This window comes from Muscardinus avellanarius (assembly GCF_963383645.1).
Source record: "Muscardinus avellanarius genome assembly, chromosome: 8".
In the NCBI taxonomy this organism is placed as follows: domain Eukaryota; kingdom Metazoa; phylum Chordata; class Mammalia; order Rodentia; family Gliridae; genus Muscardinus; species Muscardinus avellanarius.
Window position 1 is genome coordinate 33,502,832 of NC_137794.1, and position 19,929 is coordinate 33,522,760.

A 19,929-nucleotide genomic window follows, 5' to 3' on the forward strand; every position below is an offset into this window, starting at 1 on the left:
ATAAATTATAAAATTAAAAAGATTCGTATCATGATGCCCCAGATTTAAATATAGTAAGAATCATAATGTAGAAGGAACTAAATAAAACTCTTTCTTGTCTTTGAAGTTTATAAAACATTGCTCTGCCATATCCGAAGGTAAAGTTTGACTATTTATGTCCTCACCTCTGTCCCAACATACTCAGGCTTACTTAAGGTGTCTTACCAGAATCATAGGATTAAACATATCAAGGACAATAGCTCCTCCAGCCATCCCCAGATGCAGACCAAGCAATATGCTTAAATACATGCCTAAGAACTGTTACTTCATGTTCTAAGAAAGAGTGGATCCTACTCTATCACCTGAATCTCAAGAAATGTAGTATATATAAATCTTAGGCCATTTCTTCAGAAAAAGCTCCATAAATTCTAAATCAGAAAACTTTGGTTCACATGAAGAATTAAATATTGGAATACCTTTAAGCTTCTCAATTCATAGGAATCATTTCCACTTGGTTTAGATACAGGCATCACTGAATCTCGGCATTCTGCTCCAGAAATGTGTCTATTACCCATGAAATAAAATACTTTTAATTAAAAGTAAAATTAATCTTTTAATGTATCTTTTTAAGTTGGCTTTTTAAAAATATAAACACTTTTTTAAAATAGGAATATCTTAAAAATGCATCTTTTAAAGTGACAAAATTCGCCAGATGTAGTGGCACACACTTGTAATCCTAGTACTTGGGAAGCTGAGACAGGAGGATCACACAGGTTCGAAGCCAGCCTCAGCTACTTAGTGAGGCTCTCAGCAACTTAGTGAGACCCTGTTTCCAAATAGAATATAAAATAAGTCAGGGCTATAGCTCGGAGGCAGAAGTCCCTTGAGTTCCATCTCCAGCACCACAATAAATAAATAAATAAATAAAGTGACAAAGTTCTAATACAAAGGTGACTAAAACTTAGATACTGGCAATGACAAAGGTCAAGAGATATGTGACTGCCAGCATATTCATTGCCTATGAAGTAACAGTTGAAGCTAAGGTAAGAATGCGGGAAAGGAAAAGTATGTAGGTGAAACTATTTCAGATTGCAAATAGCTTAATTATAAGAGCCAGGAAATGAACTCTTTTGTGGGTCTCCAAGCATCCACTATACAGTCCATTCTAACAGTATCAAGAATATGGCTGGAGTTTGGGGGGAGTTTTGTTGCTTATGGAGTAAAAAAAAAAAGTTTCTTTATGCTTCAGTTAAGTATTTGAAATGGAGGGGCAGGATGAAATGACAGTGATAAGATTATGAAGCTTTACTTTGGCAACCAGAACGCTCTTTTAATACCAATATCTACTCAAGGCATAAATATAATAGTGCCTTTATTGAAGGCACCAAGTAAAAACAATCAATTGTATTTCTCAAGTTTATTTGCAAAATGGAACCCATGAAGTTTTTGCCAATATAAATAATGTTACAAATGGTTGACAGAATAGACCAGCAACACTGAAACACTGCTTTAGCTGAGTTAGAATACTATATTTCCGTGTGTGTGTGTGCGCGCACACACGTGTGCACAGTCCTGGGGATTCAACACAAGGGCATTATACCTCTGAGCTACACCCCAGCCCTGCTTTATTTTCTATTTTGAAACAGGATCTCACTACATTCCTGGGTCTATCCTCAAACCTGCAGTCCTCCTGTCTCAGCCTCACCAGTACTGGGATTATAGACATGTGCCACCTCATCCAGCCTCTACTTTTTTTTGTGTGTGTGGTACTGGGGGTGGAACCCCGGGGCTTTCTACCTCCGGGCTACACTCCCAGATCTTTTTTTTTTTTTGTATTTTATTTGGCAACAGAGTGATTCTTCTGTCTCAGTCTCCCAAGTCCTGGGATTACAGGCAGGGGCTACCACATCCAGCTTCCCATTTCTTTTCTTTTCTTTCTTTTTTTTTGGGGGGGGGGGCAGAACTAGGGTTGGAACCCAGGGGCATTCTTCCTCCGAGCTATGCACCAGCCCAATTTTTTATTCTTTATTTTGAAACAGGATCTCACTGAGTTGCAAAGGTTCTCACTAAGTAGCTGAGGCTGTCTGCGAACCCGGATCCTCCTGTCTGAGCCTCTCAAGTACTGGGATTAAAAGTGTGCACCACCACACCTAGTGAGCTTCCCATTTCTTATAAAGGATGACAGATGTGTGCAACCACGCCCCTCTATGATTAAAGCCTTTTAAGGTTCATGTTGACTTATTATTTTTCTATTGTGTTAACCTAATTTTAGTTCCATATGAATATTTTTCATGGGTGAAAAGGCAAAAAAGTTACTTTCTCCATTCACTTTTTGTCCCTGAAAGCATTTTGAAACCCAGCAATTTCTAAAACTAAAAACAAAACTTAACCACAATTACTACTCGGTAAGACTTTAAGATCATTCTGCCATCTATCTTTAAATATAAATAAAGCTCAAACATACCTTTTTGTAAAACTTGGCACAACTGAACCTTCTGTCTTCACATGATAATCTGGACTATTTAGAAGGTTAACTGGGACTCTTCCAAATGGACACGACTAAAAATGTTTCAAAAGATTAAATAACCAACCAGGAAATAAAGATTCTCCTACCACCATTTTAATTAAAGTGGATTAAAAATAACCTACCCGTTTAGTTTTATTAGTTTGTATCAAGGGATTTCGATGACCTATTTCTGCATCTTGTGGGGGTACATTCTCTCTAAATAGAAAAAAAAAACACAACAATTTTTTCAAAAAGTAATATATATTTCTACTTTACTGCATTGTTATATTTACATAAAAATGTATACATAGATTTATACAAATATGAACACACACAAAACTTATTCAGTTTTCTTACCCATACAAAAACCTGGCTTTAGTACCCTGTCCTCTGGAATCACAGCCAATGTTCTTATTTTGTAAATGTGCATGTGAACTGGAAAATGATTCTTGGGTAGTTAATATTGCAGATCCTGTAAGAATTTCAAAATTATGATTAAATTTTAGGCACCTAAGGTACACACACAAAAAATACCTTACAAATAAGAATATTTAAGTCAGTTTATAGTAAACATTGCCCCTATAAAGATATGTAGTAATGAAGACCTTATAAAGATAATTCTTTTTAACTACCTCTTTAAATTTTCTTTAATTATATAAGTGTCTCCCCAGGACAAAAGCACACTCTCTATTTTGAAACGCAAAAGGCCATTCTCCTGCTTAGATTGAGTTGTTTCCATTACAGTGTAGAGACCTTTTTATTATTAAAAGTCCTACATTCTTTATAATTGCAATTTAACTTCAATTACAAACCTTTCTACATGAATGTTTTTCTATAAAATATTATCCTGAATCCTTATTTGCAGTGCTATCTGCCCAGATATTAGCAGACAATAGTTACCTGAGAAGCTCTTCTTTTCCTCTTCTGAAAGCAGTTGCTTTTTTTGGAGGTTTAAATTACGCATGGCAATTTCTAGCATTTCTAGTGGTACTGCTCCACTTTCTACAGCTTTATGAAGAAGTTGTTTACTTTTTTTTAAATTACCTAACAAAATTAAAATAATTATCATTTTTGGCAGCAGTCTTCACCTCCATCCCCAATATTTATTTATTCATCAGGACCATGGCAAGAATTTAAAAGACTCATGTAAAACTATCTGCTTCAAGACTCATGCACTTTTTTCAATCTTCCATTTCTCATGCATATAATTAACTCTTTTGTAAACAATTCCACTAAAATTTAGTCCCATTGTGTAATATGCAAGTGACATAACTATGTATTAGTTTATCATCACTGCCCATTTGCAGAAGTAACAGAAATTTAACAAGCAGTTCCAAAGAGAAAGAAGCAGCAAAGGCCAACTACAGCAGTTAGAAACATGAGGGAATTCAAAAGTAGTGCTAAGAGCAATAATCTCTTACACACTATAAGATGTATCATTCATAGTAACATTTAGTCATCAAGGAAGTTGACACCATTTGCTAAAAGAAAACTTTCCACTGAAAAACTTTGTGTGAAAAAATGTAATGATAAAGATTCCCTCTAGCTGTGGGACTTAGGTACACCATCTCCTAATGCAAAATAACCAAGACAGTGAGTTACCTTTCTGACTACAGTCAGAGTAGCAAACAAATTTCCTTTCAAAAGCAAACTCAATCCAAATACTTGATTTATAAATATTAAATGTATACCTTATATATCTTACAGGATATGTTATCTATATTTATGGGACTCACTGAACAATGATGCTACGTACTTTTGCACTGAAAAGAGGATTCAGAGATAACTGCTCATTTCTGAGAGTTTACAAATTTTAAAGAATAGGACCATAGTTGGTAGTGGTCAACTCTACACATTCATTGAGAGTCATGGTAGAATTTCATGTAACTAAGTACTTCAGGACAGTAAAAGAAAGAAATGCTTAGATAAGAACTAGTAATTTAAGAGCTTATTAATTAATGTCCTAGATCCCTTTGAGAATCTGATAAGAGCTATGGAATGTCTTCTACCTCTATAAAAATATGCATGCACCAGAGTGTAGACTGAGATTGCAGGGATGTTGCAAGTTTCCTGACAACCTATCTATGGACTTTACTTAAAATCACAATCTTGATTTTGAGACTACTGTCACACTACAGTGGTTTAGGTTCTCTTTTATAAGTAACTCAATTTAAGATGTACAGTCAGGCATAGTAGTGCCTGCCTGTTATTCCAGTACTCTGGAGGCTGAGACAGGAAGATATCAGCGATTCAAGATCAGTATCAAAAACTTACTGAAACTCAGAAACCTAGCAAAACCCTGTTTCAAAACAAAAAATAAAAGCTAGGGATGTAACTTGGAGGTAGACTGCCTCTGGGTTCAATCCCCAGTACCACCAAAATAAATAAATAAATAAATAAGATTTTCAATGTTTATATGTTCTAAAGAGGTATGAACAAAGAATTAACTTTTCTAGGCAGAAAAACTATGATTATTTAAAAGTAACCAGATAGTGTTTACAAGAGAATGAAGATGATTCAGATTAGTAGGACTCAGAATCTATCATCTGTATAAGTAAAAGTTCAGGGTTCTCAAACCACCTGAGTTGTACACTACTTCTCCTCAGCCTCAATTCTGGGGAATACTCTTCAGAGAAAGCCCTAGTCAAAGCCCATCACAGAGATACTGATAACACTGATAATATGTTTATCATGAGTTGGTAAGCCAAATCGAGCTGTAGCATAAATAAGGCAGAGGGAACACAAAGAGACTCGGCCAGAGGGCAGATAGAGGGTGAATCCAGAGGCTCCAGAAAAAGAAAAAAAAAAAAAAAAAAAAAAAAAAGACTATGGAATGATGAGGCTACAAACATCTGAGGAAGCAAGCAGATGTCCTAGTTCTACCGCAAACATAAGACTATAAAGAACCATGTAAGCTGAGACCGGAGGATCGTGGTTCACAGACAGCCTCAGCTACTAAGTGAGGCCCTCCGCAACTCAATGAGACCCTGTTTCAAAATAAAGAATAAAAAATTGGGCAGGAGGTGTAGCTCGGAGGTCAAATGCCTCTGGGTTCAAGCCCAAGATCCGCCAAAAAAAAAAAAAAAAAAAAAAAAAAAAGAAGCATGTAAGCAAAAACCGGTGCTTTTTTTTTTTTTTTTTTTTTTTTTTGTGGTACTGGGGATTAAACCCAGGGACATTCTGCCACTGAACTACATCCCCAGCCCTATTTTTATTTTCTATTTATTTAATTTTGTGTGTGTGTGTGGTACTGAGGGTGGAACCTGGGGCTTTTCTATCTCCAGGATATACTCCCAGACCTATTTTATACTTAATTGGAAACAGAGTTGCTGAGAGCCTCACTCAGTAGCTGAGACTGGCTTTGAACCTGTGCAATCCCTGTCTCAGCCTCCCAAGCGCTGGGATTACAAGCATGTGCCACCATGCCCAGCGCCACCTTTTTTTAATTCTTTATTTTTGAAGCAGAACCTCACTACGTAGCTGAGGCTGGCGGTGAACCCGTGATCCTCCTGTCTCAGCCTCCCAAGTACTTAGATTACAAGTGCGAGCCACCATGCTCGGCCTACAGCAGCTTAATTTTTAAAGAAATCTACCAATTAAATGTATAACTCATATATTCTGGTGCTATGAAATCACAGCTTAAAAAAAGGTTAAGCTCTAGGTTAAATGTCTTGCATTCTTCATTCTCCAAATAATCAGTGAAATAGCCACTTTCCTTTAGATGTTTTCTGAACCCAATGAGTGAACCCACGTGTGAACAATGGTCACACTTATTTCCCTACTCCAGTCCTTATTAATAGAGAAGCTAGTACAATGAATATTCTCTATATTTATACTTAAGTAGCATTCCCCACATTCCCATCTGATCAGCTTTCATGCTTTCTGCCTTAAAATTTCTACTTCCAATATATGATTTATTATTAGGATGAGTTACAGTAGAATATTACCTTCTACTTAAAATTTGGATTTAACATTTTCAGATTACCTTGGGACAGTTCGTATTGTGCAAAAGATACATGCACAAAAGCGAATTTCTTGCAGTTTGCTCTGGCCATCTGAAAGTAATCACGTGCATCATCTGGTTCTTGAACACTGTAATAAAGTAGTAGTCAAATTTTGAAAAAGGGGAACAACGACTTAAATTTCCTAAATCTTCAAATTTGTATTTTTCAAAAGATATGGAATATTTTTCTATATATGAAGTTAAATGCTAAGTTATGTCAAAATATTTTAGGCAGAATCCCAAACACATAACTTTTTTATTTTTTAATTTTTAATTTTGTGTATGTGTGTGTGGTACTGGAGATGGAACTCAGGGGCATTCTACCACCGAGCTATACCTCTAACCCTATTTTTTAGTCTCTTTGTTTTTTGAAAGAGAGCCTCACTGATTTGCAAAGGGCCTCGCTGAGTAGCTGAGGCTGTCCTGTCCATGAACCATGATCCTCCAGTCTCAACCTACCAAATGCTGGGATTACAAGGATGCGCCACCACACCCGGCTGCTATAACTTTTTTGGAAATATGTACACAACAAAAAATTTACAGTAGTCTCTTGATAATTTAAAGTAAAAGCATTTGGCAAAAAAGTATTCATTTGACATGTTTTTATTTTTCTTCTTCCCAATGTAGTTACTTATTATGTAGGACAGTTAAATGTAATTAGAGGCCAGGTGCAGTGGCACAGGCTTGTAATCCCAGCCACTTTGAGGCTGAGACAGGAGGACCTTCGTAAGACTTTGTTTCAAGCTAAAATTTGGGGATGTAGCTCAGTGATGATAGAAATGCTTGCCTCCCTCCTGTGAGATCCTGGATTCAATATCCAATACCACGGGGGGGGGGGGGGGGGAATGCTTATACGTACGCTTTTAATTCAGCAAATCTCACTTGAATTCGAGCAAAACTCTCATTCTGGCCATATTTATCTGGAGGAAGTGCTTCAATTGCTTGACTGTAACGACCAATCAATTTATTTAAAAGAGCATCATTTAAAGGGACACTGTTTTTCTCTAGCTTGAGCAAGAAATTCAACCAGTCTTCTGGGTTGTTCGCCATCATCATAATTTGGTTAACAGTTCCCGAGTTATCTGAATAAGGGGAGCAAAATAAATACAACTAAGATGGACATAAAATCATGTCATGTTTTTCCTTAAATTATAGTTAAGCATTTACACTGAATCAATGTATATAATCTCTGTAATACTTGTTTTAAGACTGTAACAATTAGTAATGGAAAATTTTCCACCAATTACTTAATTCATTAAACATTCAGAAACTTACTGCTCCTTTTCTAATATAACATTCTTTACCTTACCCATCCAACATTATTACTGTATGCCTTAAACTTACTTACAAAACAATCAAAGAAAACCAGCTTTACAAAAAATAAGAAACTGACATGATCATTTTCTTCTTCCTTCTCCAAGTTACCTAAATTTCTCCTAGAGGCTCTGCTAACTTCCTGGCATCATCAACCCATAACTATCCTGGTCTAGATCTTCAGAATTTATAGGACTTGTGGCTATCAGTTTTCTTTTCATGAAAACCCAACCTACAGAAACAGCAAGAATAATCTTCAGACATGATTTTTACATTGTAATGTACTTGTTACTTTAGTTTTAAAAAGATAACTTGAGCTGGGTGTGGTGGCTCACGCTTGTAATCCCCACGCTTGGAAGGCGGAGATAGGAGGATCGCACTGGTTCGAAGTCAGCCTCGCTGGTTTAAGAGACCCTGTTTCCAAATAAAAACTATAAAAATAGGTCTGGGGGTGTACCCCGGAGGAAGAAGGGCTTCCAGGAACCCCAGTACCACCAAAATAATAATAATAATAATAATAATAATAATAATAATAACAACAACAACTTGAATGTCAGTTTCCTATTCAGAACTTTTAGTCATTACTAAGCACTATTAAGCTCAGATTGCCCAGAAAAGCTATCATTCCTTTTACTACCTTAAGTTAATGTCAAAAAAGTCTAAATCTTCACTTGTGCAAACAAAATTACTATGCCTATTTCCTATTAAAAAATAGTGAATTCATAACTTTGCTTCTTCACTTTAAATTTGGTCTGACCTGAACTTAATTTCCAGTTTTATCTTCTATTGCTTTCCTAATTAGTCAAGGATGTGTCTAAGAAACACATTTTGTAAGCTATGGCTTTGGAGATGTATTCCTCAGGCCTTTGAATACCCCATTTTTCCTCTATTCAACACATAGCTTGTTTTTGTCATGCTGGTATTCGTATGTCCAGCTTGTCACTATAAGGTAGCACAAAGAACATATAAATTCTCATTTAGAAAGAAACTATCATTTTAAGCATCTTTGAATTTTTCTCAATATAGAATGTTTTGTATCACAGTTAATAAAATGTTGTGTTTACAGTTGTGAGCTAAAGATGGATGGAACTTAAGCAAGTGCTCAACTACCTTAAAATACAAGCTTGTTGGTGCTAAGACATAATAACGTATGGTGACAGTCTAGTAAGATTTGGGTGTAACACCCAATTTAACGTTTTCTTGGTTGTTGCAAAGTAAACATAGCCGGCCACCATGATTACATCACAAGTTCTTCCACTTATTTTCAATCCCTCAACCATTTAATGGTTAGTACTGACAATATCTCAAAGTCCCTATTCAGACAACTCAGCCATCTGAAATATAGTAAGGAATTAGGCTTCTGAACTAATACTTTTGGGCAGATGAGCTTGTTTAGCTTCAGGACAGACATTAGGGAAGCTACCGTGACTAGAACCGAGGATAGGAAAAAAGGGCCAGGGGAGTAATAGGAAGATTCTTTAAATAAAAAAACTGAGTGTTTGACATGGAAATTTATACAGAACCATTAAGACTGGTGAGGCTTCCTCAGTTTATAGCAAAAGGGAATGAAAAAAGTGGTGCATCTAATGAGAGCAGGCACATCAACAGAAATAGGCAACAACAGGAGCATTAAGAAAACTATCTCCAGACCCGCCAAAAAAAAAAAAAACTAGGCCAGGCGTGGTGGCACACGCTTGTAATCCCCACGCTTGGGAGGCAGAGACAGGAGGATTGCGCAGGTTCGAAGCCAGCCACGCGCACTGACTTAGGAGACCCTGTTTCCAAATAAAAATGTAAAAATAGGTCTGGGAGTGTAGCCCGGAGGTAGAAGGGCTTCCAGGAACCCCAGAACTACAAAAAAAAAAAAAAAAAGTCTCTAAGCACACTAATAAATGATGTTTCATTTTTTTAAGATAGCAGAATATTGTGGAATATTTCCAGACAAAGAAGTTAAAATATAAAGTGCATTCCAATGAGTAAGCATCAATTCCTGAGAAAATTATATTATGTTAATATACAGTAAGCATCAATTCCTGAGAAAATTATATTATGTTAATATACAGTAGTTATCATCCCATTAGTTTCTTTGCTGTTGTTTTGTGGTACTGGGGACTGAACCGAGGGTCATTCTACCTCTGGGCTATTCCTCCAGCATTTTTTATTTTTTTACTTTGAAACAGGATCTTGCAAAATTACCAAGCACTGGCCCTGCGATCCTCCTGTCTCAGCCAGGTGTGTGCCACCATTCCTAGCGCCATCTCATTTCTTTACCTTAGAGGACATACAGAAAACAATTATTTAAAAAGAAAAACTCACCTGTAGTATCAGCAGAGACTTTATTCAAGCTTAGTTCATCAGTAAGGTCTTCATTTTTAATTTTATTTTTTATATCTCTTACTTTGTTCATTATGGAATCAATTGTCAATTCTCTGCCACTTAAGTCCTCAGCCTCCATTTCTAAGTTGCAACTAGCCTTTTAGAACCCAGAAGATAAAGCATTAATTGTTTGTTTGTTGGAGGTATTACTTACTAAACCCAGAGGCATAGAGGCATGTTACCTCTGAGCTACACTCTCAGCTCTTTTTTAAATTTAGAAACAGTGTCTTGTTAATTAACCGAAGCTGACCTTGAACCCACAATCTTCCTGCTTCAGCCTCCCCAAGTAATGGAATTATAGGCATATGCCACCATGCCTGGCTAAAACGTTGTTGTTGTTGTTGTTGTTGTTGTTGTTGTTGTTGTTGTTGTGTGTGTGTGTGTATGGCACTAGAGACTGAACTCAAAGACAGTCTACCTTTGACCTAAACCCCCAGCCCGATCTTATTTCTTATTTGGAAACAATTGCAGAGGGCCTTGCTAAACTGTGGGGGCTGGCTTCAAACCTGCGATCCTCCTGTCTCAGCTTCCCAAGTACTGGGATTACAAGTGTGTGCCACCACGCCAGACTCAAACATTAGTTTTGATCACACGTTAATGCACCTATTATTAGAGAAGTATTAGCGGATTTATATTCACAAAAACAATGAACATGGCTTTGTAATTTATCCAGGAAGACTTCTTTTCTTCTCGATATAACTTCAGTTAAGTTATACGCCAGAAATCAGTGCATAACACAAAATTTGCTGTCCTTCTAAACTTTCCATTTTTCTTCTATGCACTAATTGCCTTCCTTTCATTCTTTTTTCCAGAATACTTTCTTAGGGCTATCTGCAATTTTTCTTAAATTTTACATTTAAAAATGTAAAGTAGAATGTTTGCTTGCATCGTGGCAATGACATATAAAGAATCTTTTGGGTAATAAAAATGGGTGTTCCTTTATTCACTGGCGTTATGTGAGTAAATCTTCACACAAAGATCTTTCAAAGCAGACTATAATCATCACTGCCCTTTATTGGTAACTGAGATTTGTTCTTGTGCATGTCTGGCAGAACCACGACTTGCTTCCTTAATCTTTCTAATACAAGAATCTCAAGTTAATCCGACAGTACAGAGCACATGCTCATCTGCATGACGCTGTTGTAAGGTAAACAAAGTGTCTGCAGTCTTCCTGTCCACCTCCTCTTCGTCACTCTCAAACATCAAAACATCAACCCAGTCACTCAAGCTTAACAAAAAAAGAGACAACGTGGGAGCAAGATATCACCCACTTCTAAAATTATATTTGAAAGGCAACTGTCTGAACCACCAACTCCTTTAAGTTCTAGCCCAGCAGTCCGTGGGACTGACTCTTTGGGGTAAAATCTCTGGAGCCGGTACCTCGCTAGGGCCGCCTTCCGACGAGGTCCACACCCACTTCTTACTTCCTCAACAGGTTCTCCGGCGTCACCCCACCCCTAGACCCAGGAGGCTGCGAGGCCCTGGAGCCGTGCCTAGGGTCGTCTGCTCGGCGCTGGGCCGCCCTGATCTCGCCCCCGCCTTTCTCCAACCACCTTCGCTAAGGAGCCCACACGCCGGCCGCAGCCGTTTCTCTGTGCGTCCGCGAGGCAGAACTCACCTCCGGGAGGCGAGCTGAAAAGAAGATGGAATCCAAGCCCTTCTCCGCAAACCTGTTTGAATTTCTCCGCCGCGGCTGCCGCGCCCTCGCATTGGTCAAGGCCGGTCACGTGGCGGCGTCTGTCGTGATTGGCTCCTGTGCGCTGCGCCCCGCGAGCCCCGCCCCCAGGGCCTGGCCGGCCCGCGCGGCGCCGAGGGCGGCCGGCGTGCCCCGGGCATGGCTGCCTGGCTCTCCTGCACTTTCCTGCTTAGCGGGGCCGAATTTCTGCTTGGGAGGTAGCCGCTCCGGGACGAGGCTGGCCACTGAGGGGAAACCGGGCGGGCCAACCGCGTATGGCAGCAGTACCGAAAAGGTGCCCGCGGATGGGCCCTTCTCCATCAAGGTCCCTTTGTCCCCGCGTCCCTCACCGCCGGGCCTAGGGAGGTTGTTGGCAGAAAAGGACTTTAAGCAGCGCTACGTTGAACCCTGTAGCCAGCTCAAGAACCCCAGTGCGTTTTGCCCTTGAGCTTCCATTTATGCCCTTCCTCTACCTTTAAATGACCCCTTGCCTCGTCCTCGGGCCAAGCCCCTCCCCTAGTCAAAATTCTGTGCAGATTCACACATCGGTGCGATTTCCCTCCCCACACTCGCTGTGCCAGTCCCTCCTGCCAAGACCGCCCCGCTTAAGGGCTCGGTTGTCCTCGGGTGGAGGCGGGGAGGGGGGGCTTGGGGGGGCGGGGATCACTAGCAGCTTCCTAGTAACTTTCACTGCTAAGCTTTGAGTTTCAGAGCAATGGTTTCATCTGCAAAAGGAGAGGGATCTCTCTTGTAGCCGAATGACAAAACTCCTTCTCTGCGCCGGGCGTGGTGGCGCACACTTGTAATTCCAGCATTTGGGAGGCTGAGACAGGAGGCTTGCGGTTCGAGGACAGCCTCAGCCACTTAGGCTCTTTGCAACTCAGTAAGACCGTCTCTATTTCAAAATAAAGAATAAAAAACTAACTGCAGCCGTCACTTCTTAACTCTCAAGTGACACTCTCAGAACTGTATGGTCCCCAAGCCAGCATAAAATGCTTTCATCTCTTACCCGCGTTTTCTTGTATCTGCTGGCTACACATTCTTGCTTCAGCAAAGCAAAATGATTGTCCCATGGTTGACGAATTACTCACTACCTTTGCACATTTCTTTCTACCATTGCTTTGCTTGGAAGGAGTTTATTATGCCACCAATTCCTATTGATAGGGGGGCACTAATCTCAAAGTTTGCATTTTTTCTTAAATTATTACTGCCGAACAACCTCATTCTAACACTTCTGTACAGTCGCTCAGTTGGTGGCCTGCCCCGTCCTGTATCTTTAAATGCCATCTCTGTGTCCGTGACTCCCAAATTTATATCTCCAGCTGAGCACTCTCCTGAAATGCACATTCAAATATCCATTGCCCACTAAGCATCCCCACTTAAATATCTCCTAGGCATCTGCAACTCAAAATGTCCAAAACTGAGCCTCTGTTCTACCTACTCAGACTGGTTCTTAAACATCTGGATGTGATGGAATGCTACTTCTCCCCACCTCCACTGCGACAGCTCAGTCCAAGTCACCTTCATCCATTACTTGACTAGTGGCCTTCTGGCTGGTCTCCTTGCATTTGCCCTGACCTCACCTTAGTTTATTCTAAACTAGATCGTGTTTAAGATCAAAATCCTCAGCTAAAAACCCATGTCCGATGTCTAGCTCAGAATAAAGACCCAAAGTCCCTACTGTGGTCTAGAGTTGTGTGTTCAATATGTCACCATGGCTACTGTACTGCAACTGAGGAACTAAATTTTTATATTAACTAACCTTAATTAAATGAAAATTTAAAGATAAAACTGATATTTACGCTGGGCCTAGTGCCACACGCTTGTAATCCCAGTACTTGGGAGTCTGAGATAGGAGGATCATAGATTTGGGACCAGCCTCAGCTACTTAATAAGGACCTCTACAACTTAGTTAAGACCCTGTTTCAAAATAAAGAATAAAAAATAGAGCTAGACGTGTAGCTTGAAGGTAGAATGCCCCTGGGTTCAATCTCCAGACCTGCGGAGGGGGTGGGGGGATCTGATAATTAAACCAGGCATGGTGGCACACACCTGTAATCCCAGTACTTGGGAGGCTGAGACAGGAGGATCCCGGGTTTGAGGCCAGCTTCAGCAACTGTTTAAAAATTTAAAGAAGGGTTGGAGTTTTAGCTCAGAGATAAAATACCCCTGGGTTCAATCCCTAGTACCACGGGGAAGGAGGTGGAAGTTCAACCTGATATTTAGTGTAGTTATTGGAAAACTTGTAAGCATACTTGTTATTTACATCTATATATGTTGTGAGATCTTTATTCAGATAAAGTATTTCCTATGAAGGTGTCGTTTGATATGTCCTGTAAGTATAAAGTACACACTGAATTTTGAAAGCTTAGTATTAGAAATGTAAACTATATTGACACATTTTAAATATTGGTTCTGGGCTAAGGTTATTTTTTGCTGTATTGAGTTAAATAAAATATATTATGAAAATTAATATCACCCTGTCATAGAGGAGACTAAGGAGATATGACATCTAAATGTATTGTGGTATCATGGATTGGATCCTTAAACAGAAAGTAGACGTTAATGGAAAAAACTGCTAAAATCCAAATAAAATCTGGGGCTAGTTAATAGTGATGTACCAGTGTTGGTTTCTTAGTTTTTGCCAAATGTACCACAGCAGTGTAAAATCTTAACAGCAAGGAAATTGAGTGAGAAGTATAGAGCCATCAATTGGATCATTGGTACTACCTTCATAATTCTTATAATAAAAAATGATTCAAATAAAAGGTTTATGAAAATTTAATTTACCTATTTTTTGTTTTTAATATGACTAAGGAAACCTGAATATTATGTGACTCACATTATATTTCCATTGAACTGTGATGAGACCTACAAATCCTGTAGTTTAAAATATCTGACCAATTTATTTTCTTACTCTCTACTCCTTACTCTACCTATGGAGTATGTAAACTCCATAGGTGCACAGACTTTTGTCTGCTTGGTTCACCGCAGTCCCCTTAGTGCTTAGATTAGGCCTGGTACATTGTTGGCACTTGATAAATGTTAGCTAAATAGGAACATTTAGCCAGGCATGCTGGCGTAATCCCAGTATTTGTAATCCCAGTACTTGGGAGGCTAAGACAAGAGGATTGCAGTTTCAAAGCCAACCTAAGCAATTTAGTGAGGCTATCAACTTAACGAGACCTTGTTTCCAAATAAGAAATAAAACAGGTCTGAGGGTTTAGCCCAGAGGTAGAAGTACCCTAGGTCCCATCCCTAATCCCATTAAATAAACAAATAAATAAATAAGAACATTACAACTAGTGGGGGTATTTGAGGTCCTCTTTTCTTTAATAAATTGTTTTTGTTGAACTACCACAATTACTCTTTTGAATTAAAATCAGCTTCATCTGACAGTGAATAAACTTATTTAATTTCAGAGTCAATCCTTCCATAAAACAATATAATTGACCAAAATATTATGGTTTTAAGATGGAAAGCTTCCCATTTTTGTCACAGAATTTTAAATCTAGACCACATAACTTTGTCATTGTTATATCACTTTTCGCTAATCTCTATTTTCTGCCACCACAGCTGCCTTCGTTATTCATTTATTAAAGTCAGTTCACTAAGCCCCAAACTTTGATTTTAAAATGTTTTTTCTATGCTTGAATTTAGACTTCTCTGATAGAAATAATTTTTTCAAAATTATTATTGACATTTTTTTCAGTCTCTGTATATAGAAAGAGCCTTATTTAGGCTGACATTGATTAATGGAGGAGCTACATCCAAATATGTGTAAAAGTATGAATATAGCATGGTTAACCTGGACACTCATTTTTGGGGGGAGGGAAGAGGGCACAAGCACAGTCTGAATGAATGTATGCCATTTTCAATATGTTTCACATAAAAATAAAAAATTAAAAATAAAAAGGGCCTAATCTAGCTAGGTAATTTATGAAATTATTTTGGAGAAACTAAGCAGAATACTGAAAAAATTTACTAATTTTCAAAAAGTTACCAATATCCCAGAGACACTGTTGATAATCTCTGAAAAAGTCATGATAAAATCTAGCAATGCTGAGTCGGACATGGTGGCACATACTTGTAATCTCAGTACTTGGGAGTCTGAGACAGGAGGCCAGCCTCAGGTCCTTAGTTAGGTCCTCTGCAATTTAGTTAGACCCCGTTTCAAAATAAAAAATAAAATAGGGCTGGGGGTGTAGCTTGGAGGTAGAATGCCCCTGGGTTCAATCCCCAGTATTGCAAAAAGAAAAAAAAATCAGCAATGATAGAATACCAGAAATGGACAAATGTTCCTTTTTTTTTTTTTTTTTTTTTTGGTGGTACTGGGGTTCCTGGAAGCCCTTCTACCTTCTACCTCCGGGCTACACTCCCAGACCTATTTTATATATATATATATATTTATTTGGAAACAGGGTCTCTTAAGCCAGCACAGCTGGCTTCGAACCTGTGCGATGCTCCGGTCTCTGCCTCCCAAGCGCAGGGATTACAAGCGTACACCACCACGCCCGGCCAAATATTCCTTTTTAAAAAGATATATGAAAGCAATATATGTATACAATCTTGACTCTTGACATCGATTTTTAGCCCAATTCTGAAATAGATTATAGAATTATTTGGAAGCAAAGATCTCTAAGTACCAACATAAATTTGTTAAGAATAGGGCATGTTGAATTAAGAATAGGGCATATTAAATTTTCATTTGATTATTGCTACATTTAGAAATGGAAAGACAAAAAATGTAGACTATCTTAACTTTGGCCAAAAAAAAAAAAGAAAGAAAGAAAGAAAGAAAGAAAGAAACGGATAAAGACTCTCTCATGCTCTTTTGTGGAAAAAAGAGGATAATGTCAGTTCCATGCTATGACTATAATCCTACAACTTGGCATCATTGTTTTCAAAGACCTCTTCCAATGAGAACTTCAGGTTGATCCCTGGTAAAATGCCTTAAGAGCTCTGCCTTGATCCTTTTTTGCTACTAATTGGAGCAAAAGAGACAAAATATTAGAATTAAAATGATAAGATTATCAATGTGAAATTCATAAGGATGAATGTAAAACTGTACATTTATCTTTATAAAAATACAGTTCTCAAATACAGAGTTGAGAGTCCAACCAGAATGAAAAAATATGGTCCAGATTTATTCTCTGGGAACAAACTACATAAAATCAATTAAAATAATTTTTTTGTGATACTGGGGGTGGAACCCAGGGGCTTTTTCTACCTCCAGGCTATACTCTCAGACCTATTTTATACTTTATTTGGAAACAGGGTCTCACTAAGTTGCTGAGAGCCTCACTCAGTAGCTGAGACTGGCTTTGAACCTGTGCGATCCTCCTGTCTCAGCCTCCCAAGCGCTGGGAATACAAGTGTGCACTACCACATCTGGCTAAAATAAATGAAAATAATTTTTTAAGCTTTAGGCATCAAAGAGTACAGAACAGCAATCCTTAATAGTAAAGGAAAAACAAGTACATCATAAGGTTATTCCCAAATTACTTCTTGGGAGAATTTCCAAGCTGCAGTGTAAAAAGAGGTAACCCAGGCATTGCCTGTTCTTGAGTTAAGGAAATGAAGCTGAGTCTAGAAGGGCCACGATACCTAAAGTTTACAGGACAGAGTACTAGAGAAAAAGCAGAACACAGGAAGAAATCTATAGAGGAGTCTCTTGAGCCTCTAGCTTGAGAACGGATAAACGCATGTGTCAAGAAACTACCTCAAAGGCCAGAATAAAATAACAGCAAGGGGAATGGATGAAAGGGAATAACCCTTAGAGTTCCTAAGGGCAAAGAAGAGTTCATATTCGATGAACAACAGGTATAGACTCACAATGCCTCCTCCGTACAGTTGTCCCTTGGGATCCACTGGGGGTGCGGGTTAATTCTGCACCCTTTGCAAAGTCTGTGGATGCTCAACCCCTTAATAGAACATTGTACAATATTACCAGTTCCACTGCACATATCTGTAATACCAGCTACTAAAGAGGCTGAAGCAGGAGGACCACAAATTGGAGGCCAGAATGAACAACTTAGTGAGACCTTGTCTCAAACTAAGAGAATTTTTTTTAAGAAAGGTTGAGTATCAACCATAAAGAAAAACAAAATTATGGCATTTGCAGGAAAATGGATGGAACTGGAGAACATCATGCTAAAGTGAGATCAGCCAGACTCAGAATATCAAGGGAAACATGGGTTCTCATATGTGGAAGCTAGAACAAAAAGAAACATACAAACAAAACAAACAAACATAAAAACCAGGAAAGGGACCTTATAAAACGGAGGAGAGAGCCAGGCGGTAATCCCAGTACTTAGAGGCTGTGACAGGAGGATTGCAGTTCACAGCCAGCCTCAGCTATGCCCTACGCAACTTAGTGAGACCCTGTTTTATTTATTTATTTATTTATTTATTTATTTATTTATTTATTTATTTTTGGTGGTACTAGGGTGGAACCCAGAGGCTTCCTACCTCAGGGCTATACTCCCAGACCTTTTTTATATTTTATTTGGAAGCAGGGTCTCACTAAGTAGCTGAGGCTGGCTTTGAACCCATGCGATCCTCCTGTCTCAGCCTCCCAAGCGCGGGGATTACAAGTCTGCGCCACCACGCCCGGCTTGAGACCCTGTTTTAAAATAAGGAATAAAAAATAGGGCTGGGCGCCGGGTGTGGTGGCGCACACTTGTAATCCCAGCATTCGGGAGGCTGAGACCGGAGGATCGTGGTTCACAGACAGCCTCAGCTATTTAGTGAGGCCCTCTGCAACTCAGTGAGACCCGGTTTCAAAATAAAGAATAAAAAATAGGGCAGGGGGTGTAGCTCGGAGGTCGAATGCCCCTGGGTTCCATCCCCAGACCCGCAAAAAAAAAAAAAAAAAAATAGGGCTGGGGGTGTCGCTCAGAGGTAGAATGTTCCTGGGTTCAGTCCTCAGTATATATATATATATATATATATATATATATATATATATATATATATATTAAAAGGAGGAGAGAGACAGTTGTGGAAGAGGAGGATTGGGGGAAGGAGGAGGGGAAGGAAAGAGGAGGTTTGGGGAAGGAAACAGGTCAAATAATGTTCTGTGCACATACGAATGTATCACCATGAATGTCACTATGATGTACAATTACAATGAACCAATAAAAGATTTTTTAAGCTGCATATGTGTGTAGTTTCGTAGTAGAATTCTTGCCTAGCATGTGTGAGGCCCTGGGTTCAGTTCCCAGTATCCCCCTACCACACATACACAACTGGCATCATATTTGCATATAACCTATTCACAATCTCATCTATATCTTAAAAAACATCCAGGTTGCTTATAATACCTAATTAAATGAAAACGTGATATCAGTAGTTGTTATACTCTATTATTTAGGGACTAATGATGAGATAAAAATACATGTTTAGTATAGTTCTGTGGGAGGAGGTGGTACTAGGTACTAGGGATTGAACCCAGAGATGTTCTACCACTGAGCCGCACCCCCAGCCCTTTATATTTTAAAACAGGGTCTCGCTAAGTTACCACCTGCTGGCCTCAAACTTGTGATCCTTCTATCTCAGCTCCCAAATGTGGGATTACATGCATGCACCATTATGCCCAGCACAGTTGCAATTTTTTAAAACATACTTTTGCTCTACAATTAGTTGAATCCATGGAACCAACAAGGCTCACTGTAATGAGCCAAAATTAGCCCTGGACTACAGCCTGCACTGATCCAGCTGACAAAGCTTAAGAGCAAACCTTAAAAGGGTCAGACCATTTCTATGTAATTTAATTATAAAGTTCAGGAATATTTATAGAAATATATTATATAATATCAATATAGCCTATATTAATATATTACATTAATTTTATAATGCTCAGAAATATTTATAGAAAGCTCAGGATTATTTACAGAAATACAAAAAATTCAGAAGGCCAAGTTCACAATGTTTGGTATCTAGTTGAAAAAATTGCCTCACATTCAGAACAAAAATATAACTCTAAATGGAGGGGAGGGAGGATCAGTCAATTCAGCAGAAATGGTAGAGATTGAAATTGTTTGACAAGCTCTTCTATGGGCGGGATTTGACGGC

At 38.8% G+C, this 19,929-nt stretch overlaps 1 protein-coding gene across 2 annotated transcripts in view; it reads right to left on the minus strand.

The window, feature by feature from the left end:
* TTK (TTK protein kinase) overlaps positions 1 to 10,257 on the minus strand; it is a gene marked incomplete at both ends in the record, with an annotated part of 41,991 nt that extends 31,734 nt beyond the window's left edge. For both annotated transcript variants that reach the window (XM_080699739.1, XM_080699738.1), the window contains 8 exons: positions 456 to 543; positions 2,444 to 2,538; positions 2,629 to 2,701; positions 2,843 to 2,957; positions 3,386 to 3,529; positions 6,471 to 6,577; positions 7,348 to 7,570; positions 10,119 to 10,257. In XM_080699739.1, coding sequence (XP_080555865.1) covers positions 456 to 543; positions 2,444 to 2,538; positions 2,629 to 2,701; positions 2,843 to 2,957; positions 3,386 to 3,529; positions 6,471 to 6,577; positions 7,348 to 7,570; positions 10,119 to 10,257 — 984 coding nt within the window. The remainder of the gene's footprint in view (positions 1 to 455; positions 544 to 2,443; positions 2,539 to 2,628; positions 2,702 to 2,842; positions 2,958 to 3,385; positions 3,530 to 6,470; positions 6,578 to 7,347; positions 7,571 to 10,118) is intronic.
* Between the last annotated feature and the right edge of the window lie 9,672 nt (positions 10,258 to 19,929).